General features: G+C 36.3%; 4 protein-coding genes across 10 annotated transcripts; 2 read left to right on the plus strand and 2 right to left on the minus strand.

Moving 5' to 3' along the window:
- Nucleotides 1-35: 35 nt before the first annotated feature.
- Nucleotides 36-12,807, minus strand: LOC119081555 (oxysterol-binding protein-related protein 1). Of its 7 annotated transcripts, none has more exons than XM_037190580.1 (25): nt 12,401-12,807; nt 11,139-11,251; nt 10,914-11,053; nt 10,698-10,850; nt 10,575-10,631; nt 10,449-10,517; nt 10,294-10,378; nt 10,169-10,230; nt 10,054-10,111; nt 9,821-9,984; nt 9,692-9,760; nt 9,542-9,629; nt 9,300-9,484; nt 8,946-9,059; nt 8,861-8,884; nt 8,640-8,790; nt 8,228-8,582; nt 3,976-4,196; nt 3,794-3,909; nt 3,535-3,677; nt 3,276-3,473; nt 2,991-3,210; nt 2,808-2,933; nt 2,534-2,745; nt 36-2,417 (listed from the first exon to the last, which is right to left on the minus strand). In XM_037190580.1, exons 1-25 carry the CDS (start codon nt 12,475-12,477, stop codon nt 2,318-2,320), a joined length of 3,300 nt encoding a protein of 1,099 aa, XP_037046475.1. In that variant the 5' UTR covers nt 12,478-12,807; the 3' UTR covers nt 36-2,317. The 7 variants fall into 7 exon arrangements, with proteins under 7 accessions (XP_037046475.1, XP_037046474.1, XP_037046479.1 ...); XM_037190579.1 differs by having other exon boundaries at nt 9,273-9,484; nt 12,401-12,806; XM_037190584.1 differs by lacking the exons at nt 8,228-8,582; nt 8,640-8,790; nt 8,861-8,884; ... (12 more) ...; nt 11,139-11,251; nt 12,401-12,807 and adding exons at nt 4,466-4,583; nt 7,194-7,445.
- A 2,227-nt stretch (nt 12,808-15,034) lies between these two features.
- Nucleotides 15,035-16,852, plus strand: LOC119081558 (balbiani ring protein 3-like). The gene is made up of 3 exons (XM_037190587.1): nt 15,035-15,140; nt 15,852-16,234; nt 16,296-16,852. The coding sequence occupies exons 1-3, from the start codon at nt 15,138-15,140 to the stop codon at nt 16,801-16,803; spliced, it is 894 nt and encodes a 297-aa protein (XP_037046482.1). The 5' UTR covers nt 15,035-15,137; the 3' UTR covers nt 16,804-16,852.
- Nucleotides 16,853-17,090: 238 nt separating this feature from the next.
- Nucleotides 17,091-21,320, minus strand: LOC119081559 (U2 snRNP-associated SURP motif-containing protein). The gene is made up of 17 exons (XM_037190588.1): nt 21,185-21,320; nt 20,772-20,888; nt 20,622-20,715; nt 20,372-20,561; nt 19,880-20,309; nt 19,754-19,819; nt 19,632-19,697; nt 19,525-19,568; nt 19,229-19,449; nt 19,059-19,170; nt 18,753-18,995; nt 18,493-18,679; nt 18,238-18,430; nt 17,692-18,166; nt 17,523-17,627; nt 17,368-17,457; nt 17,091-17,306 (listed from the first exon to the last, which is right to left on the minus strand). Exons 1-17 carry the CDS (start codon nt 21,188-21,190, stop codon nt 17,168-17,170), a joined length of 2,778 nt encoding a protein of 925 aa, XP_037046483.1. The 5' UTR covers nt 21,191-21,320; the 3' UTR covers nt 17,091-17,167.
- Nucleotides 21,321-21,362: 42 nt separating this feature from the next.
- On the plus strand, nt 21,363-22,802 carry LOC119081560 (60S ribosomal protein L19). Its single transcript, XM_037190589.1, has 3 exons — nt 21,363-21,458; nt 21,774-21,880; nt 22,241-22,802. Exons 1-3 carry the CDS (start codon nt 21,454-21,456, stop codon nt 22,741-22,743), a joined length of 615 nt encoding a protein of 204 aa, XP_037046484.1. The 5' UTR covers nt 21,363-21,453; the 3' UTR covers nt 22,744-22,802.
- The last annotated feature ends 3,601 nt before the right edge of the window (nt 22,803-26,403 follow it).

Here is a 26,403-nt window from a genome sequence, read left to right on the forward strand (position 1 = left end):
GGAAACCTTATGTATGTAGAATTAAAACTTCCGTCTTACACCATGGATTATTTGACTATATTGCATTAAATTTTGTTAGTTAACGAGTATAATCTCTCTCTTTTTATGTAACTTAGTTCGTATTCCTTTGTTTAAATTCTCTTAACAGAAACTTTGCTAATTTTATGAACTATAGTTCTAGTTAAATAAACGCTTCTAATGCTTAAACAAATAATTTCATTTTGGTCTAATCTTTAGTTTAACGTTTTTACAACTTAACAATCACTTTAGATGGAACACTACTTCCAACAATTAAAAGGAAAAATAACTAGCGAATCACAGAAGCCGGACATCGGCTCGAATGTTGACACAAACATATCTTACGAACGCAGTTTATAAAATTAGAAATTTTGTTAGTTAAAATGACAAAATGTACCGACATATAGTATAGTCTTGAATCAACAGATTTCCATAGAAAAAATATCCTGCAAAATAAACATTGATGAAAAATCACCCGCACCCCCAACCCACAAGTATAAAACAAATATTTTCTAAAAAAAGCTTTCTTTCAAGTCAGATCATTTCTGGTATGATTGATGTTTAACATTGAAATCATTAAGGTGTGTAAAATAAAAATTAAAATGCTTGCGGGAGCTAGTTCACCTTTAGCTTCCACTACTCATGCGGGAAAACTTATCTAGTCCGCAAGCATATAAAATGCAACTCGGGAAAAGATGTTTTTCTAACTAGTGTGATTGAAGCACTTGCATCCGACTCGGGCTACAACCTTCATACTTGTCCCCTAGTTGCATAATCCACTATAATGTCAAAAATTTTCGCTAAGCTTTAAAGTGCTTTCGATTGGGTAATGGGCTTTTTCGTAAATTTTGTTGCCAGGAAGATTTAATAGCTGACATTCAAGTTGTAAACGAACGTTCGTCGTACATAGTATTCTCTTAGTATTCTCCTACATTCCACAACATATTTGTCCTGATTCGGTTATGACGAGCTTTTCACTTTCTAATGCCTACAATTTTTAACTCATCTAATGATTTTGACATAAACTCTTCAATATTCATCTGAAAATTACCTAAAATCGTTCATCATTCTTATCCAAATTTAATTTGATTTCGTCTACAAAAGCTTCTTCTATTTTCTATTTTTTTACACGCGAGTAATTGACATGTAATTCGTTATGTATTTTGTAATGGTTTTTATAGATTTTTATTCTCAAAATTTGATTCAATTTGTAGCTATTGAACCTCTTGCAGACGGCTCTGTCATCTGATTAATATGACGTTTTTATTTTGCAAGGTGTAATGTTAAAACTTAAAACAAATGAAGTAATAGATGTTGTATCGATGGATCAGACGCGATAAGTTTATTGGCGATATGATTCCCGTCTAAAAGGTTAATGGTATACAGCCGAAGTAAGTATTAGTCCGGAAAAGAGGTAAAAATTGGAGAAGGATTGGTTGCGATAGGATATTGTATTTACAGATAATCTAGAAAGTGTCAAATAATCACAGAATGTTGTAAATTTGTAGCCGGAAAATATTTTGATGTAGAAATCCCAAAACAGTTGTTTCAATTTGTAGGGAAGTTTAATAAAATGTGAGATTAAAATGAAATTCACTGATTGCAGTTCGAAAATGTTAGAAAGGTTCGACCTGAAGTCTTTAGCTCTTTGAAAAGGCGGTAAACGAAAAGAGATTTTAAAAAAATGCAAAAACAACATATCGACGAACTGAATTGAAATGTGAGCCCGGCAGTGGATATTTCATTGCTAAAAAACAAAATTTTAATGTCGGGCCTAATTTGTGTCCTTAAACATTATAATATCAGCTCAGATTAGCAAGAGGAAGCGCATAACAGTGTGATTTATTGTCCACGTTTCAAATATTGAAATTCGTATGGAACTCAATTTCAATGTTCAAAGATTTTTTATTTTTATTTTTCTCGCTGAGAATTAATATGATTAAACTGGCGTGGTGATTACAGGTTGAAAAAAATAATTTTTGGTTTCATTTAAAAAAAAAGTCAATTTTCATGCTTACGAGTTAAAAATACACGAGCACAAAATACAGTATAGTAATCAACTCAAACTTTCAAGTTTCTCTCTTTATCAAATATGATGTATGACTATTGTGTATAAATAAATTACATTCACAATTGAGTATAGTAAGTGTATATGATATAATTTATAATATTTGTATAGTAAAAAGCATTGCTTTCAATTTTTATTTCCCATTTTTTAGATCAGGTATGAGCCCATTTTATCGGTCACAATACTTACTAGATTTCAGTGAATACTTTGCGATTTATGCAATTTATTTTCTTAAAATATATCCGACACTTCATAGTTGCGATCCCAATATCCACCCGTATACAGCCAGTCATCCTGTTTCGTGTGGGGATTTGTACCGAAGTTAAACCACCTGAAACAAAGATATAAAATTCAGTCGACCGTTAATATTGGATTTGATCAACATTGAGTCAGAACGCAAAACGTTTCAAACTAATAGATAGACACTCGTCAAATTGCTGCATTTACCTTGGAACGAAATCATCCCCTTTCTTTGACTTTTTCGATTTTCTAGCATCTCTTTGTTTCTCTTCCAGCCGCGTTTTCTCTAATGCCGCCCCGTCAATATCGCCAGATTCCAGTTTCCGTATGTCTGGTCTCAACCGAGAGTCCGTCGGACATATTGCCTTTCCCGGTTTCATTTCGTTCAACGACATCGCAAACAATGTGAACTGATAGAACTGAAAGCAATATTCGTAATTAAATTTCTTTGGCCTTCAGCTGATTGAATGTCTACACCAACCTCGGATGTATTCGGTGGTCGCGGATCTGCTTCCCAAACGGTAAACGAACGTGGAATATCAATAGAGTAAGTGGAATCACATTTTGGAATTTCACCCTCGGGTGGATCAGGTATACTTTCATCAGGCTGTAAAATGAATCGATTATTTCGGAACAAACGTTTAACAAATTAGACACTCCATACTTCTTGAATCGATAAACTCCTGAACGAGCTCATCTTCAAACTGTTCAGTTTGGACAATACTTTGCGCGGTGTATGCGCTGGAGATTCATTTGGACTTTTACTACGCTCGTCACGTTTAAATTTGTGCGAATTTTCCTTCATGTATTCGTCGTATGAATTGATGTCGGTGCATTTGATAAACTCGGTCCATTTACCGTAGAGGAAGTGAAGTTTCTTCTTACTGGAATCAGTACAAAATTTAGTTTGACAATGATTGTGTTAATTACTGGATTGTGGGTTACATACTCCTTATCAATAATGAATCCTTCAACTCTATGCAAGTCCTTTGAAGCCCATCCAGCTGGTTTAAAGGTCAAAACTGCTCTCAAACCATTACTGTGATTGACAACTTCCATAGTACCATACTGCTCCATCCATAATTTACCAACAATAATGTTGTGCACGCAGCAGTTCACATTCGTCCATGTATACGCTTCATTCCATCTGTTGATAATCATGTTTATTGGGTTAGCCTGAGAACTACAGCACAGTAAATAGAACATACTTCGGAAGTTCGACGGTAACGACACCTTTCGGTTGAATTTCAACGCTTTTACCCCAAAACTTTAGTTTTGGATGAATTGACCCGTGAAATGTAAAATTGGGTGAATCTGCATGGAATGCAGACACTGGAGGATGATGAGATACCTGAAATGGCGAAAAAACATGTTGAATTCGAGGGTGAGATTTCATTGATAAATTAGTAGTTTGGTCGGCAATTACAAAACCGCTTCACCGTATTGGTTAAATCAAAGACTTCTTACCTGTTCACACAAAATCCTGAATTCAGGCCTGTCCAATTCGAACGTTTCACCCAATAAAGGATTGAACGGTTTACCAAGTCTTTCCCAATTCGATGCCAAAGCTGAAACAGCAAATCCTACGCAGAGGAACAATTCATGTCAATAATGGTCTAATAAGGCTATAAATAATGGCAATACTGTACCTGCAACATGAATCATTCGCTCAACAGGATCATCATGTTCGGATGCAATTCTCAACAGTTTTGCATACTCCATGTACTCGGTCATCCGTTGCAGAAAGCTTAATGGTTCGTTAAATATAACCGGCATGGTGATTTTGCTTAGTTCTTTGCCAATACAATTTTTCAAAACTGACCAAATGCTGAAGTCATTTCTTGAAAACATTGGCACTGGTAATGAAGTTCTGAAAACATAGAATTCGTTCAATTAAATGAAAATTGTATAACAAGAAGAACACGCACGAAATTATATAAGCGATACGGACACGATTAAAGAGCTTGAGAATGAGAGAAAATCATAAATTTAAATTAACGAGTGAGTGATGCTGCTAAGCCTAAACAATAATGGTTTCATGTCTGAAAACACGACGTTTACGATAAAACATTTCTGTACAAATAAAGTGCTCTAAAAATGTGTGTTCCAAAAAACAAATTGATTAAAAAATCATCTAACCTGTACTCATAAGACTTCTGTTCATTTTCTTCACATTGCTGACTAGACTCTGCCATTTCTGATACTCTTCTGAACAACCAGTTTGAATTTGTTTCTTGATAACACACCTCATTCGGCACTTTTTAAACAATCATGAACTTTATAAGATTTTACATATCGATTTACGGCAGATACAGCCAATGTACATAATATTCAAGTGATTTTCGTTCTTCAATAAATTGGAATCGTTTTAATTGATAAGATAAAGTCCTGAATGAAAAGATCGTATTACAATTGTGGTGGGCTAGCCATTACTCATTGTGGTTTTGACACAGATTTTCGTATCTTAACTATAATTTGTATACTTTGTTGCAGGGTGACTTTGACTTTGAGACTTAGACTTCGAGAAGACAAATGTGTTGATAACAAAAGTAATCTTCCCTGCATCAATCTTATACAACATTTATATATTAAGCAACAATTATTTGGCTTTCCGTATCCTGATATTGATTTATCTCTAACGAAGCAATAAATGTCTGAATTCAATGCTCCTAGCCTTTTATGGAACTTAGCAAAACAGAAGAAAATTGTCGAGTGTGTTTAATTTACAAGTGGTTTTACGCGTAAACTAATTTGTTATATAAAGTTTAAAATGTCAACAATGTCAGATCGGTTTCGATCAAATTGATAGGAAGCGATCATTGGACCGGCGCCAATTTTAAATTTGAATTTCGCGGTTGTTGAAAATTACAATTTTTTTTTTTTAACGTTACTATGTTACAGGCTGCATTTTTTTGGTATTTACATTTTTACACAGATTTCAATTTACTCAAAGCATAGGCGAAGTTCCTAATAACGTTTTGATGTGCGCTATGTTTAATCGAACATCCACTTTACAATGGTACTAAAGTTGCCTTTATGTATTACCGTTTGCTCGGTAGTATAGACAGGGCCGAATTGAAAGGCGACAAAATATAAAATAAAATAAAAATACTAACGACAGTCTTGTTGCCTCATATGGCCAGTCCGGGCCTGAGTAAAGGTACATTGACCAATTGATATACAATTGATGAACAACTAATAAGATAGAAAGGAAGACAGAGCTTAAAAAGCACATAACAGTCCAACATTATGTGATGCCGAATTATAATGAAATCGATATTCGAGGTTGAACGGATGTGGAGTGCGTATTTTGTCTTGAACCTGAATCCATTCGGAACTGAACTGACTGAAATCTATAGAACAATCACGTCAATTTTGAATATGACCTGATTCTAAAATTACCATGACCTTTTCATTTTTCGCAGGGGGCCAGCAAAATAAAAATTCACTTTCGCCGCACTTAAGAGGTAAAATAACTTACATAATTGTGCGGATATCGTTGTTTTGAAGAGTGTGGAGTTTGTACAACCACAAGAGTTCGCCTTCGGTTCGCCTTTGGCTCAGCATACAAACTCCACACTCTTCAAAACAACGATTTTCCGCACAAGTATGTAATCTACTATTATGTACTCCAGTGAGTAAATGAATTTTCATGCTAGTGCGTAAAAGTGACATTGGTAAAAGTTAAAGTAGGGATCCTACCGCAGTACATAAAATCTTGTTGCTAATACGTTAGTTAAATGTCTACTTTATTACGAGTTTTATTTTAAAAGTTTCATACACTTAGGTGACGGACACTGCCTTTTTGGTTTCACGTTAAAACGTGTAGAAACCGCAAAATTTTCTCCAATGACTTCTCATTTATCTATCCTCCAAACCAAGGAAAATCTAAATCTCGTCCCATTCTTACATTTTATTGCCTAAGAACATGAACTTTAATGTCGAAAACAACCATTCACAGTGCCGTTTTTGTTAAGCATTTGCGTCTTTTCTGTGGCCTGAGAACCATAATATATTTCCATGTAAAAGACGGATAAAATAATACGCAGCATGAAAGAGCGAATGAGTTCGCAAAGTGAAAAACATCCATTAAGTTAAGAGTATATTATTTTCACTTGGGGGTTCATTATTGTCGCACAAACAAAGCAATTCATTGTTGAATGAGATGCGAATCAAAGCTTCTACAAGATTTCGTTAAAGCAAGAATTTAGTTCCATTTACATTTACGATTTTTTTGTTTTATTTTATTGAGGGTTAATAATCATTTTTAGCGGAGACGAATATAGGCAGGAGCAAATCACATCATCATGTATACAAAAAAAAAATGTTCGGACAATGTTTTATCGATTATTTGTTGTTTACTGAACCTTAAAAAGTTCAACGATTTAATCACGCTTCATTTTCCCTAATTATTATTACTGTAATGGGATATGGGATCGAACACACGAGAAAATGAAACGAGACTGCGGATAAAATCAATTAAACACGACTGGTTCACGAATTTTTAAAATTATAAAACTGAAATTAAAAACGAATTCTATGAAAGACAGATATTCTGTATATAATACATTAGATATAGATAGAAGTGATGGGTATGTAACATTGAAATGATTATATTTTAAGGATGATTTAATGTAATTGGATGTCCTCTGTTAATCTACTCATGACCATACACACTAAGTAATATTGAATAATTAAATGGAAAACGTATTAAAAACGAACGAACGATGGATTCGAAAGAAAAGAAAAAAACAACAACAAAATAAATTGGATGAATAAAACGAAGGTTATCTCAAACATAATTGATGGGCCAAACGAGAAACTGTACAACATGAAAAAATCAATAATCATAAAATGTACACCCTACATTCATCTTGTATTTTTTTGTTTGGAAATTTTCGTGAAATGTATAATTGAACTATTCTTCATATATATTATTGTGTTTTCTCTGGGCCTCTGAGTCTCAATATATTATTATCAAAAAATATTTTGTTTTTTTATTTTTATTGCTTTTCTATCACACACAAGTTTTATATAAAATGTAAACTTTTTAAAATTATTTCCGAACGCAATAATGTTTGTTCAGCTATACAAAATGATGTTTTTCCTTTTAAAAAGTTTTCTGTTTTAAATGTAAAATGTTTTAACAACCGATATTTTCACACGTTTCGCGTTATAAATGTGGAAATCACTGTTGAACTGAATCGCATTTTATACCTAAAGAAGACTCTATATAATTCGCTGGCCAAGGTTGCGATGCATTTGACCTGCGCAGAAATTTGTTGGGGTAGTTTCGGTAATGTTACAGCGGACTTGTTTCCATTCATGAGTTAGCAACATTTATTATAATCTGTTTGTCCTCAAGAAATGGAAATTGCTTTTTGTAAATAAACAACGGTCAATAATATTTATAAATGTCCACAGCAGTCAGCAGGGATTATTAAAAAAAAAATAAACATTTCCAAGACTTAACACGATTCGTTTTGACAAGTTCTTTCATAAAAAAAATAATTTGCCTTGGCTCAATGATAAAATTTTAGAAAAGTTCAGATAGTACAAGGGGGAATTTTCTTAAAAAATAGTCACTGACGTGCAACACATTAAATTCACTGCAACATGTATGTACTGGATGCAGTATTATGTAATTCAATGTTGCATAGCATAGGTAGACAATTGATAAGAAACAGTTAAAGAGCAGCTAGAACTTCTGGTTCATTTCAGATTATTGGTAAAATTTAAATAAAAATTTAGCAATCAACAAACTGACAAACGTGCAGTCACAAAAAGTTTAAATTAAGTGAAATTGAAGAACACTCAACAACACTGAGTTAACCAGCCTCTATTCAACGATGCCACGATAATTTCAAATAATTTTCTTCATATTCTACTAATTAGACTTACCGACTTTGGAAAGTGCCCGTTTCACTGACATCAACCAATACGTCCATTTTTGGTGGTCGTTGAAATGTAAATTCACTACGCGCACATTTGTAGGCATCACCACCTTGAGATATGTACGTGTCACAAGACGAAGCCATCGAGACGGCATTCAGTGTATCGTCGCTACTGTTTGTTGACGATGAACTTGAATCATCCGAAGCTCGTCTACGGTTCTTGCGATTGTCGGTTTCTGCTGATGTGTTATTGACTAGTGGATCGTAAGGTGCTAGGCCGGACATTTCATTTAGGTCTTGCATTGACTGGGATGGAGAATTGAAAACGGAACCGGCTGTGACTAACGTGTCGGAATCTGAATCTGAAAATCGGAAACTATGCAGGTGAGCTGATTCCATTAGCAGCAGTCTACACTTACCAGCATCGAAAGCATCATGGAATTCATCGTCGTCGGTTTCGTAGAATCTTGGGAATTTGCTATTTAAACTTTTTACACTTCCGTGTTCGGATAAATGTGTCACAACCGTTTGTTCGAGTTCGTGGTGTTCTTGTGCCAGCACATTCAATGCCTGTTCGATGGTAATTTGAGTTAATAAGTGCTGTTGGAGGTATGAAATTGGGTAAGAAGAAATGACAAACCTCTTCCAATACTCGACTCTTTTCCTGTTTTTCAAAATGAAATATTATTAAGGTGATTGATAGGCTCATCGTATTAAGGCCATACCTGCTCTTGTTTTAGTTGCATAATCCGAACATCTTCTTGCTGATGAAATAATGTTAAGCAATGTTGTAACGAGAACAGCATGCTGGTTGCTGTTTCTGCTACCAATTTGAATCTCTAAAGTTGACAGATAAATTGGTATGATTACATCGGTTGTCAAAAGCTGATATTAATAAGGATCAACGAAAAAATAATAAAGGGAAACCTCTACAAGTTGATCCTTAAGACACAAGTATCTGGTGATGTGAGCATATGAATGTTTATTTATTGATTGTCATTACTCACCCCCTTGGGACTTTTTCGATTAAAATAAAATAAAATAAAAATTACCAAATACGAATTCAAAACAGTTCCTACCATTACGGCGGCCAAAGGAACTGATGGAATGCTCGAACTTAATTGTCCATCCTTAAATCCTACATTTTTCTCGAGACTCTGTACCAAAAGGCAAGCATCGTTCAATTGCGATTCTAGCACATCGAAATTGGCTTTGGCTCGAGCTAGGTTTTCAGCCATCGATCCGAGTGGCTTAGCAACATTTTCTGAAAAAGAGCGTTTTGCTTAACGGTTTTCAATTTCATTAAACGAATTCAACGTACCATAGTCATCAGTCTCTGAGGGTTTCTCGATTCCCCAAAGGTAATGTGTGGAATAATTTACATGTTCTTGGATGCCGTTCAACCATCTCTGCAAAAGTAAATTGCCTTCGACTAATTGGTTCAAATGATCTCATCAGCAAATATAAAAACCTGTCGTTCGATGGAACTGTCCTCGGTAAATTTGATAATACTTAATCGATGTGTAGCTCCATCGTTAAACTAAGAGCAAAATTTTCTTTAGTTAACCAATTCAGTAAAAAATTTAATTAATGTACTTACATGAATGAAAAACGATAAAGGATTCTCTTTGGATGCTGTGACTCTAGCACTATCTAAATACTTGTAATCTCTCCTTCGACTGTCATTCAAATTGGCAGCCTCAGCTCGCGTATTAAAATAATGCAATACTCCGCGCTCAAGTACAGCCCACACTGGTTTCCAACCTATTAAATTGAATGATGATTCTAGCTTAACAATGATCAATGCGAAATCCTTATCGAAATTATACAAACCTAAGAACCTAGACCTTTTGAGCAATGGTCCTTCCAGTCGCACCACTGTTTTGTGAACCTTTTTAATTGACAATGAGGAAAATAATATTTCTCTTCAATACGGAAAGTAATTTACCTTTCGAACTGATTTCACACTTAGTACTTGTAACGTTTGCTGGTCTCTGGCTAGGTCTATGGCTGTTGTAAGGTTCATTTATAGAAGAATATTTCAACGAATACAATTTCTTTATTGACTTTTACCTAATTGTCCACGATTATTTTTAATGTTTGTGTCGATTCCGTTCTGTAACAGTAAAACAGCCATTTCCTTATGACCACGGTAGGCCTGTTGCGCGATAATAATGTTGGTATAAATAAGTGATTGGTTGTTAATATTGTCAAAACTTTAAACTAACCACACAATGTAGAGATGAATTTCCTTGTGCATCGACACAATTGATATTTGGCGGGTACGGACATTTCAGCTAAAACCAACAGATTGCTAGACTAAATGATTCTAAAGAAATCTTCAAATAACTTACTAAAGCATTTAACATCTCTATGTTCCCATCTCGAGCCGCCTTTAGAAACTTCCCCTCCTAAAACGATATGTTAACCCAAACCATTTAAATTGTTAAAACAGTATGAGACTCAAAGACTTATACCATCCGTAAAGTTTCAGTAGCCTCAGCTGCTCGCAGTAGATCCTTTATTTCATCTCCGATTTCATTTTTTGGTGTCATATGTCTAGCAATTCGTCCCTCACCATTGATCACTTTCACATCGGCATCATGTTGTAGTAAAAGCATCACAATATCCTGAGTGTATGGGTTATTGTTAGACGAAGAACAAATTGACGAAGTGTGCTGAAAAATAAATACCTGTCGACCGATAAATGCCGCTTTGTGCAGACAAGTATCTCCCATTTCGTTGATGGCATTGATATCAGCACCTTTACTAAGAAGAATTTCCATAACTTCTTTGTGGCCGAAATATGTTGCTAAATGAAGAGGAGTCCATCCTGGATAAATTGTATACATTAGTCTCAAGTCTAATACGTGGTATAATCAGTTCCTAAAGAGTTTGGAGTAAAATACGCGAGTTACCTAAGTTGCTTTTAGATTTTCCTTTGCAGCTTATGTCGAAAAACACCTTTTCATTGTCCCTTAATTTGAGCAGTTCAATAACTAATTCCAAATCACCATTTCGACAAGCTTTTCTAGAATAGAAACACAATCACTTATAAGTTGAGAGTGGTAAATTATGATATAGATCGAGGGGTAGAATGTAATTAAAGTTAGAAAAAGGTTTCGTCTGATGAAAGGAAATTGTTCAGAAATCCAAGCGAAGTTCTTCAAAGCAAAATAACAAAAAGAGAAGAAAATCCGAGGGGTGACGCACTTCCATTTAATCCATTTAATCCATTAAATCCATTTAATCCATTTAATCCATTTAATCCATTTAATCCAAAAAAAAATTTTTAGTTTTACCGAAATAATTTGGCTACCCACCTGAAAAATTTGTAAAGTAATTGCGAAAAATAGATTTGCACGATCACCAGCTCGTTTAAGTACTCGTGAGGTAAAGGAATTTTTTTTTTGTTAAAAATGGTATTAAATTTATTTAATCCATTTAATCCATTTAATCCATTTAATCCACTTTACACCAAAAACTCCTAAAAGTGGATTTTTTTCGCTTTTTAACATTGTAGTATGAGTTGTAGTACGTGGTTCGATCAAAATCAACAATTTTTAAGACTTTTACAGTATTTTGTAAAATGAAGTTTTTTCGTATTTAATCCATTTAATCCAATTTTTATTCCATTTAATCCATTAAATCCATTTAATCCATTTAATCCATTTAATCCATTTAATACCATTTAATCCATTTAATCCATTTAATCTAGAAGTGAGTTACCCCTCGAGAAAATCTATGAAAATACGAGACAATCTTTGACGATATTAAAAAGTTCAATCAGTTAAAAACTCTTAAGTTAATCGAAGTAGCAGATTCAAAAAATGTGTGCCTGCGTTCTACGAAATGTATTTAAATTATTTGCGGTGATTTTTATAGGCGTGACTAATGAAACAAACTAAAAGTTTAATCTCATGAATCTCAATATCAACAACTGGATTCTTTGTTTAAATGACTATGTAAATGTTTGCAGTCTATGTACCAGCTTCCTAGTTATGATCTCATATGTTTACGCCCGCTTTCTTCAGATAAGAAACTGTTGACGTTAAAGGATTTTTGTTTTTCCTAATTCATGAAAAGCAGGAAGTATAGAAACGCTCAAGGAAAAATGGAACACGAATACCTTCTGAAGAGAATGTAAACATCTATTCAGACTATCTCCATCGAAACTTACAGAAATGCTTCTTCAGTGTCCGTTAATGTAGTGCTGGAACTGGAACTATCGGAACTCAAGCTTGTTGATTCAGACATTGTCAGTTTTTGGTTTTATTTATTTGCAATTATTCCACTGATGACACACATATGTATTTTCGCACGTATAAAAAAACAAGTAAATAAGTAGCTCAGTGAATCACAACAATATTTTCATAAAAAAATGTATCAGCTTCTTGCTTCTCCTACAACCCGCCACTAAAATGACACACTGCAATTGTTTAAAACTAATTCAACCCAATTTTTCATTTATCATTTTGGCGATTCAATAGTTTAGATAATTTATTAGTTGAAGGCTAAAAACTTGTATATAAACTTCTACGAACTGAATTTTGTTGTCGTTCTACGTTGACATTTCTGTTACTGGAACGTATGTCCTATTATGTTATCATTACACTACAAAACCTACAAAGCTACAAAGTGTACCATCAACACCATCAAGTGTTAACATCAAGAGCTACGAAAAATGAGCAGGAAATTTTGAATATTTTATCAATCGAAAAAGAACAAGATGAAAATTTTGGAATGTAAAGAACTGATTTCGTTGAATGTTTAAATTGATGAAAGTCTAGATTTAGTCAACTTTCAGAAAATAAATCATTTGTTTATCGACTGCAGCGACAGAAATAAACGATGACAATGCCTTTTATTGACGAACTTACGTTAGCGAAAGTTTCCGTCATTTACGAAATTTACTTTTCTGTAAATTTTTGATAAATTTTAGTAAATGGATAAAGCACAGTACGTACGTGAGTTCAAATTTTTATTTTGACTATTTTACTATTTTTACTGTTACAAATAATAGGCCCTGCGATGACCTACGACTTACCTGGTAAAATGAAGTGGTTATGCAATTGAAGTAATAGAGCATTAGTGTCAACCGTGTGCCCGTTGCAAAAATTTCATTTTCGAAGGGTGTTGCAAGTAAAAGAATTGATGTGTTAAGGATGATAACTTGATACGATTTCCGATTTTTAGATCAACATTTGCGCATTTTCCATCTTATTTCAAATGTATCAACCATTTATTTTGGGATCAAACACGTCCTATATCTTTTTTGAAGAGGTGTTAGTTTAGTGTTATCAATTAAAGTTTTGTTGAACTCAACGAACTGGATGCCACAATATACTGTAAGTCAAACCGCAACGAAACCGATTCTAACATTCCGACCAGTTAAACTAGTATATTTAATAACAGATGGTAAGAGAAGAGAGGTCAATGATTCGAAAAAGTCCAATTTCTTGATGATGTCATGTCTGCATAGAATTATAGTAACATTAACCTTTCCATGTTTTTACTAGTTTTGTATTTTCGCTCAGCTTAACTTTACGATTCAGCTGATCGATTTTTTTTTCTCAATAATCAATAATCATGGCACCAGCGTGACTTGCGACGTAACAAAAGACATCATGAATCCTCAAATAAAATTTTCATTGGGAAAATGTATAAGAGTTTACCTTTAATAGACGGCAAGAATGAACGAGTAATCTATTAGTTATTTACGTATCTGTTATGGACGGTATATTTTAGGGAACTTCGCGAGTTGTAGCCCGAACGAAGTGAGTCTGTTTAAATCAGTTCTACAATATCGTACCCGTAGAAATTGTGAAGGATAGTTACCAAAATTCAGTGGAATAGCGAGGAAAACACTGTAGATAGAATCTTATCTATTTCGTATAGTTTATGATTTTAAGAAATATGAATCATGTCCGAAATAATCCTTTGCGCAACACCAACGTTTAACATGCGCATTAAATTTGTTTTGTTTTTTATATTCTTTTTTGTTCTTTGCATTGTTCGATGGAAAAGAATTCTAACAGTCTAATTTATGTGCTATCCAATATGATAATAAAAATACCACGCCTGCAATATCTCGGACAAGTTCAAGGTTACGCATACAACTCTTTAATAATATGCATAATTTATGTTATTAATACCATGGGGATATTACCACCATGAAATAATGTCCTATCATTTTTGCCGATAATGTATAATCCTCTGTTTGTTATTTTAAAGACTTGTAATGCCGTCTCGACGACTGAAATAAACGGTGAGCTCTGATGGGCTCTAGGTGATAAGCAGATTGTTATGTTGAAACTAATGAAGTAAAAGATTTTCTACGAAAACATTTAAATCAAAAGAAGGAACCAACTCGACAACTGTCTGTGTACGTTCATTGTTGTTCACCCCAATAAACAGGACCGTGCGAATATTAATTCAACGTATGTAACGTACCCCTAGTAGATTAGCAAGCGGCTCACAAATTAGATGAGATAAACTTAAAAAAATATATTTTCAGTTTAAACACCTACACACTTCCATCGTTTTCCCTACATCTTTGATAGTATTGAAACTGCATATACCAAAAAAAAAAACTACTAAAATGCAATTTCGGTGATTCCACATTTGAAAATGCACGACGAAATTGCCAATCATTTATCTTTCTTGTTCATCTCACATGAATGGAATTCACCACCACACTCATTCGCAGGCCTTAGATTTAGACGTATAAATTTGTAAATCGAATAAAATATAAATAATTAAAAAAAATATTTTTTTTTCACACGAATGAACCGGTCCTTATCCTTTCAGAAATGGCACAATCACAAGTTGTCATCGATACTTTTTTGTATAAATATCCTAAGGCGCATTTCAGTTTAGTAGAATCAGAAACGAGACATCATTGAGTTAAGTTCATCATGGTAATACTTGGTTTTCGTTTTATAAAACAAAGTGCGAAGTGTATGTGATAGTAATAAATTTGGGTTAACTGAGGAGAATTTATTTATATTTTTTGCAATTCCGGTCCATAATCATCACCTTTCCATGCATCCATTTAATGTCGTTTTGAAGGTATTTATTTCACTGTATTCCCGGACACAGCGCAATATGAACTTTTTTTCGCACGCAGTGCGTTATCAACTTTTTTTTCGCACGCAGTGCGATATCAACTTTTTTTTCGCACGCTAAAGAACCTATTACCTTCAACGAAGGCTAAATTTTTATAAATAAAAATCTTACATTGACCAGAAATCGAACCCCCGACACCAAAAGGTTTTTGAGCACAAAGCAGCGACTATAGCCATTGCTTGTTTTGCATTGGAAAGGTGATTATGGCCCGAAATTGCGAAAAACGTTGTATCTACCACGGTAGGTATGCCGGTATTTTTTCGCACACGACATCTTGTCGACCTCGGCTTCGCCTCGGGTCGACAATCGACATCTAGTGCGAAAAAATACCTTCATACCTACCTTGGTAGATAAATAACTATTAAGTCTGTGTGAAAGTTACGAATTATGGAATTACAAGACGTGCTTTTATTACTAGGACACGATTAATATTTAGTTTGAGTTCCACACCTTATACAGAACAATCATATTTCTGAATGATAAAATTACTTATCATTTTTCAGTTGATTGTTTTCACCTTGGTATTGGCTGCGATGCCACTGGGAGAGACGCGATCATCTCCACACATCGAATTAATTGACTTTGCAATTGGGGAAAATAACCTTATAGTCGAAGAGTTTTTCATACCGAAACCGAAACCTGCTGACACCAAAGGAAAAGGGAAAACCGCAGCAGGATTGGATTGTTTCTGTCTTAAAGACAGTGGAAGCTTATACCTACCACCCATTGTTAACGAGGAATGTATTTGTAAAAAAAATTGTTGCAAAAATCGACCGCCAAATCATTATCTACCACCAGAGGATTGTGAAATTTGCCCAAATTGTATTTGTGACACCGAAACATACACTCTGATTAATAAAGAGTCTGGAAATTGTCCAATATGCAGGTAAGACAAAGGTTTCACTCATCAAAGACCAATATTTTCTTTTCTTTTTTACTTCTCGCAGACCACCGCCAACAAAGAAATGTGAATGTCGAAGCGGCAAATACGTTAACGCAGAACTGGGAAATTGCCCTAAACCTTGTAATCCTCCCCCATGTCGCTGCGTAAATGGTCGTTATGTCAACGAACCATCAGGCAATTGTCCCGCCATATGTGTTCCGCCATCACCACCACCGCCACCACCTTGCCAATGTCGCAATGGACGATTATACAACGAAAAGTCCGGCAACTGTCCACCAGTATGCGAACCACCACCATGCTTATGCGTTGGTGGTCGATACATTAACAAAGGATCGGGATATTGTCCTGCTAAATGCGATCCGTTACCTTGTGCATGTCGGAACGGACGTTTGATAAATACCGACTCCGGAAATTGTCCAGTCTGCTTGCCGAACTGTTCGTGTTACAAAGGAAAACTTATCAACAAAGAGCGGGGCATTTGTCCAACGTTTTGTCCATACTATGATGAGAAGCCAGAAGGTTATGATAGTTTGCCAAAAGAGTTTCATTAAATTGGAAGGGTTTAAATTGGAATGTAAATAAAGATTAAGTCGAAATGATGATATTTGCGTATTTGCTTCAAACACCCACTGCAAAATGGGAATATGAAAGTATTGTAATCTTGGACAACACAACGGAAACCCTTGAAAGAAGAAACAACATAAAAAGAGCATACAACAGCACTCACCATAAAGTTGCTAGCGATTACGAAACTAAAAAGCAAAGATCTTAAGATAATTTTCTGTATAGGTATAGTAAATCGAAGGGCAGAACTAATGAAGGACAAGATTTGGCATCAAATTTGCATTCTTTAGTTTTTATTTAAAAAAAATCTTCTCCATCTCCTCAACAATTAATAAAAATTAAAAAATGAATTCAGTATTTGTGCTTACGATGTTTGTCAGACCTATGCCTTGGCGATTTGGCATATCGAACTGGCGACATTTGTATTTCACGTGTGCTGCGACCTCGCTCTTGCGAAAGACGACGTGCTGATTTCCCTGGCGATGGGGATCTGTGGTAAAATTGTCGTTGAAACAGATGATGTTAAAACCACAAAATTTCATAATTTTTACCTGTAACCGGATCGCTTTTCATATTTTCTCGGCGAGTCTGGATAGCTTGGTGATCGCGACCGCGAATAAGATCGAGAGCGGGGTCGTTTGCTGTATAAACGAGACGAAAAGTTCAAATATGACAATCCGTCGGAAGCGTATTTGTCTAAACTTACGATTTGAATGATCTTGTCGGCGACAATGAGTCTCGTGATCTTCTTCTTGACGATTTTGTGTAAAGCGGTGATGGTGATCGTTTGGATTTCTTGGATTTGCGGCAACTACACGAAATTAAACATTTTATTAGCAACAAATCAGCGCGAATTCGATAATATCGTTACGTACGACAATACGTCGGATGGACTAGGACTTCTTTTACTCCGATAGTACTTTTCGTCGGGAGACTCAGTATCGTCTCTTTGGAATTCGGATTTCTTCATTTGTTTCGTTAGCTTTCTTCTGTAGTGTTGAATTTGCTTGTCAATTGTCCAGCCCGGCTTTAGTTGACGTGACCCTGATTCCAGTTCGTCTTGGTATTGCAGTACTTTTGTCTCAATTTTCTTTAAGCGAGATCGTTTTTCTTCGTCTAAGTCTCTTGGATCGTTGTCGAAACTGCCATCCGTACTGACTTCTGACAAAGTAGGTGGCTCCGGAGCGGAATTGTCTAACGTATCCCATTTGCTAGTTGTTATTGCCTGAGCCTCAATCTGATCTGGATCTACAGTTTCCCATTTTGATGGAATGAATCCTCCGCCGCCTGGTTTAGCAGACGACGAAGATTGTAGTTTTTCCAACGGAATGCCATCAATGTCTTCATCAACTGGAACGAAAATTTAAATTTGAGGTAATTTCGACACTTTAGAGACAATGGATTAAAGGGCCTAATCTTACATGGTACACCATCAATGTCATCGTCTTCGCTATCTCGTTCCATCTCTCGCATTCGATTTTCTGCGGGTATACCGCGAATCATTGCACTTTTCAATAAAGCCGCCCCATCCAACGGTATGCCATCCAAATCCTCATCATCTTTTTCGTCATCAGAAATTGGATTGCCATCGATATCCGACGGTTTGTCGTTCGACTATAACAATAGATTAATGGGTTAACAATCATTCGCACTGAAATCGATATTTAACAACGGACCAGTGACAGTCCAAGGAAAATATGCTTCAATTTTGTCAGAAAGTCTCGTGGGTATACAGTCCAGTCCTCCCAAGCTTTGAAAACTTGTAAAACTCGCAGTTTGAATCCCTCGGCTTTTAAACGACTTTCAAGAGCCATATAACTTGCACGAAGGTGTGTGAAGACTTGTTCCAAGTGATTTTCCATGCTGCAAAGAAAGTGAATAACATTTGCTTTAGATAAACTGTCCGAACAAATCTTTTTCTGGTTGGTTTTCCTACGATTTCCTGAAGAAGCTGGCATTGGATACTTTAACACTGCAGTTGTGCAAAATGTCGGAAATCAGATAGAGTCGAGCGATTTTCTTGCTGACTAATGTGTCTAAGTTTGACATCGATTCCTCGATACATTCGCAAATTTCATCGGCAGCTTCAGCATGTTCTATGCAGAATATCATCGTATCACCAATCTTTGATCGTTCGGGAGTCAAATGCCGAATTAAATCTTCTAATCGATCTCGTTGTCTGCAATTTATTTAATTTTTAGATTTTGGTTTTACTCTAACTTTCATTGAAATCGTGTCTTACGCTGTTGACAGTGCGCCTTTATTACATTCCGGTGCACCATCGTCCGAAATTAATTCTTCTGGCATTCCTTGTGTGTAGAAATTAAGAGCTGGTGGTTTCCAGATGGCACCGCCTGTAATTTACAAATGTTAAAGATTACACTACAATCACTGGCACTATCCAGCACATACGTTTAAACATTCGAAATTCTTTCTGTCGCCACTCGGTCGGAGTGTCACCCTGGAGTAGGGAAAACAGTTTCCAGCGATAATAGATGTGAGCTGGACTCTCATTTTCGAAGAGAAACCGAAAAATTGGATTATCGATTTCACGTCTCATTATCATTGCTTCAAACATCGGACCTTCGCGCACGACAAATTCTATCATTCGGTGAACAAGTGCCAGCAGAGGTCTGAAAGTATTCGAAAAGAGATTGTCGATTGAATTTATGTACCGAGTGTAGTCAATAAAAGAACGTGGTGATTACCTCTCGGTGGGTATCATCACCTTGACGATACATTTGTATGCAATCTGTATGGATTGATAGAATTCATGAAAAATATTTTCAAATTTTCACGCAAAAAATTACTGTACCTCTTCCATGTCCCGCTTAATGTCGGGATCGGTGTTGTAGTTCAGGAAATACTCTTTCGGCGGAAACTGAAAACGAAATTTCTATTAGAACTGGCGCTACTGACGTCTCATCTTCAACTCACATTTGAAATATCGTTAAATTGTGGCTGAGCATTGAAAGGCAGACCAGACGGAGGTGGCGGCATAACCTGTAAGAAAAATTAATCGTTCAGGTCGTTTCTGTTGTACAAACAATTTGTTGCACTTACATGCTCAACGAGTGCTGGTGGTATGAATATCGGATGATTCAGAATGGTAACACTTTTTCCCCATCCCAATTTCATTTCATAACCCATCACATCCCGACCGTTCAAATTCTTCAACGCTCTTTCCGCATCCACTCGACTCATGTACGCAACGAATCCACAGTTTCGACCACGAGATTTCTCTTCTTCTGACCGTGGCCACATGATTTTGATGCTCGCCAATGGACCATATCGACCGAATAGCTCCATTAGTTGTTGTTCCGATATTTTCGGATTCAAATTGCCCAGGTAAATGTTGGTTGTATTCGGATCTCCGTTATCCATCGATCCGAACTCGTTGTCACGTGGCGTTAACAGATCGGGTTCGGGAGCCTGTAGAATGGTTTTCGCTATAGATTTGTACTTGTATCTCTCTTCACGTTCTTCTTGGATCCTTAAAAATGGAAAATATTTTTTGTTAGTTACTGCGTTGAGATATAGACGTGGCACACTCACTGCCGAAGCTCCTCCTTAAACAGTTCCAAGTTACTTTTCTTCTTTTCCTGGGTTTTCTTTTTCTGTGATGAATTCGACGCTTTATTGTCGGTCGATAAGAGTTTTGCATATTCCTGTGCTCTCTCTGCAGATGATTTCTCCTCCTTAGCCGTTGGTTTGTACAATTTTCCCTTGTCTCGATTGTCTTCACCTAAAATGAAATCTAATGGCATCAACCAAAAACTCCTTAAGTACGAAAATGTTGTCTTACGCCGTGTGCCAGCATCATAAACACCAGCTTTAACCCAGACCTTGGACACATTTGACGGGGCCTCTTGGAATGTTTCGACAAATTCCTTGAAAACCTGGTGACCAAAAAACTATTAATCACACACTTCGAGAGCGAAATTCGGTTTCTTACATGAGCAGCAGCCGTTTCCTCCTCACGCTTCCGGCGCTCCTCTTGTTCGCGCCGGGACAATGCTCTTTTACCCATTGCCCCGATGTCGAACGCTTGTAATTTCTGTTCATTTATTTTCTGTTTGGGAGTAAAAGTAACTCATTTTAGTGATCACGTTGTCTTGCATAGTAATCAAGTGTGTTTTGTAATGGTTTAGTGGTAATGGTTTGTTTTAATGGTTTAGAACCTTCTGTTAAAAGGGGCTGTGAATGTACTCCGGCACTCAGAATTTATTTTAAATAAAAAGGTAAATCTGGTCCGAGAACCGACCGTAAATACAATAACGCAGTTGGTAATTTTGATTAATTTATGAAGTCAAGCACTCCAATAACATTGCATTATTGTACAGGTCCGCCTTTAGAATGTGGTGTTACCTTCATTTTAAACTAATTGACCATGGAAGCTGGCGCGGTAAAGAATTTTCAATAAATTTCTTTCACTTCGATGATGTTTTGATGCTTTCATGAGGGAGAACCATTTTTCTTATGTCAAAATGTGATGCGTTCTTTCTGCACCAATGGCACCAATGTCAAAAAAAACAAGATGGCACTGTGGTAACTGTCAAAAATTCTGGTTTTTTAAGTTGGTGTTTCCGCTCAGCCATTGATAATTTCTTTCCAATACACGTCTCTGAACTAGCAACATGAGGTAATTCGATTTTCGCTAATTTGTTTAATTTTACGAATGCTATCGCGATAATTTTTCAATAAATCCGTGCAGTTGCTTACCGTCGACACGATTCCCTTCAAAATGATGGGTTTGTGATTGATTTGTGCCTATAAATCAACGTAAAAAAATTGATTTCTCACATGGTGAAATTTGCGTATTTTGCTCTTTTGTTGATGAAAATTTTTATTTGTTCGACGGAATTTTGTGTTCGCTTAGTGATCGTCTAACCGATGTTCAATGATATGTTACGGATTCAATCATACTAAACGGAAATTTTCATTTGTTTGTTTCCAGTTCCCTCAAGTTACAGAAGAGGCTTGCAGCCTCGGTAATGCGATGCGGCAAAAAGAAGGTTTGGTTGGATCCAAATGAAATCAACGAAATTGCCAACACCAACTCAAGTAAGTTCATTCGGTTTTTGTGTGTGGCGTTGTTTTGTTTAAAACTTTCGGCAAAGGCACTCTGTGGCATTTGAATTACCCGTAAAATGATACAATTTGTAACTTTGCTAGAAAAACAAACTTTTTCAGTAACATTCCTTGACTAAGTTTTTGTTTTGGAATTTCTGGAATGTTTAACATTGACCTCTTCCCTTGCCGTAGTTTCTTATTTTCGTAAATTAAACGCGGAAAATTTTGTATCGGTATCCTCGTTAAAAATGAGGTTAGGATATGACCTGTAAACAATGCCATGAGAATCTATAAATTAACGTGGACATAGTGTGAAAAGATGAATTGTAAATTTTTCTCTTGTGTTTCCAGGACAAAACATCCGTAAGCTCATTAAAGATGGTCTTATCATCAAGAAGCCCGTTGTTGTACACTCCAGATATCGTGTACGTAAAAACACTGAAGCTCGCCGCAAGGGTCGTCACTGTGGTTTCGGTAAACGAAAAGGTACAGCCAATGCCCGTATGCCCGTCAAATATTTATGGATGCAACGTCAACGAGTCCTGCGTCGTCTATTGAAGAAATACCGCGACAACAAAAAAATTGATCGTCACTTCTACCATGAATTGTACATGAAGTGCAAGGGTAATGTCTTCAAGAACAAGCGCGTACTCATGGAGTACATCCACAAGAAGAAGACAGAGAAGACACGTTCCAAGATGTTGAGCGATCAGAACGAAGCCCGTCGTCAAAAGACACGTGACGCCCGTAAGCGCAAGGAAGAGCGACTTGCATTGAAGAAACAAGAAATCCAAGCAATTTATGCCGAAGAGGATAGTAAATTGGCTGCCACAACTGGTCCATCAAAAAAGTAACTTGATTGAATTGTGTTTACCGATTTCAGCGGAATAAATATCTATTCAGTTAAGAACGATTTCATGTCTTTGTATTGAAGTCACACGGATACCAGTTGAATTTTACATTGCGAGCATTGATTTGAGGTAAGTATTTTTGTCACATGGTGTGACCACTCACATCATCCTAAATGAAAAGAGTATAACAACGAGAGCAATGTTTTGAAAAAAAGGGGATGTACAGTTCAAAGAATGTGGTGATGAGTTAGGAGAGTTTCAAGTATTAGAACTTTGTTTTAAAAGTCCGAGACACACTAAAAGCAAGAAATTTTGCTTTTTAATACTACTGCAGGTTTTCATTGGTCTAGACAATCTTTCGGCTTTCATCTGTAGACATAAGAGTGATATTGCCAAAACTTGAATTGGTGATAATAAATACAATGGTTCCGCGATCCGCGCAAGCTATAGCTCAACAGAAATAGGTATCTTACTTTTTCGGCTAGTTTCCCATTTTCGGAGTGAAATGTTATAGCATGTCAAAGGGTCATGAAAACAGTTTTTTTGTGATGGCTCGAGATAGACATGTTTCTAAAAGTTGAAATTTTGCAGTAATTTTGCCCTTTGACCAGACCTTCATAAAGAGTATAATAATCTGTAAGTGCCGCCATCATTTCTTGACATATGACTGAAAATATGGTCATTGGTCAATGTTTGGACAGTACTACTGGCTTGCAACAGTGCGTATTCGCGGAAGTGACTAAGGGGTTTTGTAGCTGGACCTACCCTCTTTCGTTCCATGTATAATACGACCCATCTATTTAGAATACCACTCATGCTTGAAGTGCGTTGACTAGAACAGACATTTTGCCTCTCTAACACGATCTGCCACAAAATAATAGTATTTAACATAACAAGGGATAAAAGATGAAAAGTAGAGTTTTCGTGTGAATTTTGTTGATCCGAGCCGAAGCCAAGGTCAATAAACACGAAAAAGAGACTTTTCAACCTTGAATCCCGAGTTACCGAGTTATAGTAGCTCTTTTGACTTGTTAAATGCAAGCTAGACTTACGCTGATCATGTTGGATATTATTTTTTATTATGATGAAATCAATGAAATGAAATACTCCCTAGAAACGTCCTCCCTAGAACGCAGACTTTATGCATATGAATTCCTTATGCAAGCATTGAATAATTTTTTCAGCGTCCTTTTGCAGATATTATTGTTCGAAAGCAAAAATTTCACAACAGTAAGTGCAGTGCGATAGTAGCAACGATTTGACAAGATTTAAGCGCGTAATACGAGAAGAAACGTTTCCACTACTTTCGCCCCTCAAAATTGACATTTTCCAAAGCTTTGCATTTTCACTTTCGGTTCCCATAACAAGCCAAGAATGAAATGGTTATTTTCATGTGTCGGGCTGAAAATGAGGGAGTTTCGAGATTTTACTCGGGCTTTCGACCCCTTACATGAATTTTTTTTTGAGTATCTGTTTTGGACGAATCACGAAGGTGCCTAAAATCAATCGTCCAAAACAGATACCGTAATAGGTTTGTTCCATAGGTTTGTCAAATTTCATCCATATAACCATAACCTCAATAATACCTCTGTGTAAATCGCGTAGGCGACGTTGGTCGATTTGTATGAAATATCACGTAAGCGACGTTGCTTTGGATGAAATTGTCGTTCTTCGGGTTGTCAAAGTTCGTGCTTACAGTTACTTGAAACAAACCTATAGTTATTTACGTATCGATTGAGTAGGCCGAGTTACGTAAATAACTATTTCATGTGTCGGGGCCGAAAATGAGGGAGTTTCGAGATTTTTCTCGGGTTTTCGACCCCTTACATGAAAAATTTTTTGAGTATCTGTTTTGGACGATTGATTTTAGGCACTTTCGCATGTAGCCCTCACTTCGTTCGGGCTACAACTCGCGAAATTGCCTAAAATCAAACGTCCAAAACAGATACACAAATAACTATTGTATGCTTGCTAAGGGGATCGAACGACCCGTAATCCTATTTCGTCCGTAGCCATAATACGTCTGTAGCCGTAATACGCCCGGAACCCTAATACGTCTACAACCCTCTAATGCGTCTGTTACCAAAATGCAAGTCAAGTTGGGCATGGTCAAATTTACTGAAAGTGTTCATTTTTAAAATTGCGCATAGCGCAATTACGAAAGCCCGTACGAAGTACCTCTAAAATAAAACCAACAATTTACGATATTATTTTAGAAACCCAACATTTTTTGCCAACCAAAAGTGTGCGGTGAAAATGGACGGTCGTGTTTTTCTTTTCGCTCCGCAATTTTTGTGAATTTCTCGGTTTATTTGGGGTGAAAATTGTTTCCGAGGGATGTGAGTACGATTTAAAGTTAGCTGGAACTGTCCCGTGTGTGAATAATGTGAAGTGTGAGCGTGAGTGCTGCGTGAATAGCCAGTTGAGTCGGTCTTTGGCGCCGTGACAATGCGATGCAAAATGAGTGAACTGCACAATGCTAAACGCTGAGATTGCTACGGTATGGTATACGTTCGCCCATGGCATCGAAGCGAGATGCTGACAGATGTTTTGTGGAAGGAGGAATGATCTTTCTAACATGTATATTGTATGAAAACTGACACCTCGACCCTACGTAAGAATCATCTCGAGCAAAGGCTCCGGCGAGCGGTTCATCTCCCTGCTGCCAATCTTCGGGTCTACGAACGTTGTTATTACCGTACCCGTAGGCCCGTCGTTGGCTAGAACAGTCGGCTTTATAAACGGACTCAGGTAACTGGACGAATACAGGTAATTTAATGAATGCAGTGGGATGACAAAGCAGGTAACAGGTAAATTTTCCTTGCGGCATTATATTGTGTCGGACTGTATTGCAAGCCTATGAATGATATATCCCGGCAAAAACTCTTTCAGAGCAAAGTTGGACGCAGTTTACAGTCTATATGTGTGATAACTTCTAAAACAAGTGATATCGCTAGAGGTGACGCTGTCAGCGTCGTTACGCAAAATTGAATTTCACAGCCAATTAATTGAAATTAGCTGATCTAGTTTTCCAAACCATTCGCCAATTTTTTTTTTTTTTCAGAAAAAATATTAACCAACAGAATTTTGACTGAAAAATTTTCAACAAAAAATTCTGCATGTGGCAGATTAAATGTTCTCGTAGGTTTGTCCGTGAGCATCTGCCACTTTGCGACGCAGAATTTTTTGTTGAAAATTTTTCAGTCAAAATTCTGTTGGTTAAAATTTTTTCTGAAAAAAAAAATTGGCGAATGGTTTGGAAAACTAGATCAGCTAATTTCAATTAATTGGCTGTGAAATTCAATTTTGCGTAACGACGCTGACAGCGTCACCTCTAGCGATATCACTTGTTTTAGAAGTTATCACACATATAGACTGTAGACTGCGTCCAACTTTGCTCTGAAAGAGTTTTTGCCGGGATATCAGTCGTTTTAGAAGTTAAGTCGGAAGTTGACGAAAGTTAGAGGTGTGTGCCGGTTTTAAAATAGTCGGCGGCGGTGCGCCGACTGGTAAGGGATGAGTTGCATAAAGTTGTTTTAGTAACACGCTAATACGTACCAATGATGAAATGGTCCATAATTGTGAACAAAAATAGTGTTGATAATCAAGGCTCCACATTTTGTCTCTTTTTATACACTTTAGGATATGCAAAAATTTCAAAAG

This window comes from Bradysia coprophila, unplaced genomic scaffold (assembly GCF_014529535.1).
Source record: "Bradysia coprophila strain Holo2 unplaced genomic scaffold, BU_Bcop_v1 contig_358, whole genome shotgun sequence".
NCBI lineage: Eukaryota > Metazoa > Arthropoda > Insecta > Diptera > Sciaridae > Bradysia > Bradysia coprophila.

What these genes read in the sequence shown, in the direction of transcription:
- LOC119081555 (XM_037190579.1), bottom strand. Translation starts at nt 12,477, where the DNA reads ATGTCTGAATCAACAAGCTTGAGTTCCGATAGTTCCAGTTCCAGCACT. An exon ending in CTGTTTTGAATTCGTATTTG is followed by an intron (nt 9,060 to 9,272) that starts GTAATTTTTATT and finishes TGTCAACTTTAG; the next exon opens with AGATTCAAATTGGTAGCAGA. An exon ending in GCGAATGATTCATGTTGCAG is followed by an intron (nt 3,910 to 3,975) that starts GTACAGTATTGC and finishes TCCTCTGCGTAG; the next exon opens with GATTTGCTGTTTCAGCTTTG.
- LOC119081558 (XM_037190587.1), top strand. An exon ending in GGAAATTGTCCAATATGCAG is followed by an intron (nt 16,235 to 16,295) that starts GTAAGACAAAGG and finishes TACTTCTCGCAG; the next exon opens with ACCACCGCCAACAAAGAAAT.
- LOC119081559 (XM_037190588.1), bottom strand. An exon ending in GCCAGCTTCTTCAGGAAATC is followed by an intron (nt 18,680 to 18,752) that starts GTAGGAAAACCA and finishes CTTTCTTTGCAG; the next exon opens with CATGGAAAATCACTTGGAAC. An exon ending in AGTCCATCCGACGTATTGTC is followed by an intron (nt 17,628 to 17,691) that starts GTACGTAACGAT and finishes AATTTCGTGTAG; the next exon opens with TTGCCGCAAATCCAAGAAAT.
- LOC119081560 (XM_037190589.1), top strand. An exon ending in AATTGCCAACACCAACTCAA is followed by an intron (nt 21,881 to 22,240) that starts GTAAGTTCATTC and finishes TTGTGTTTCCAG; the next exon opens with GACAAAACATCCGTAAGCTC.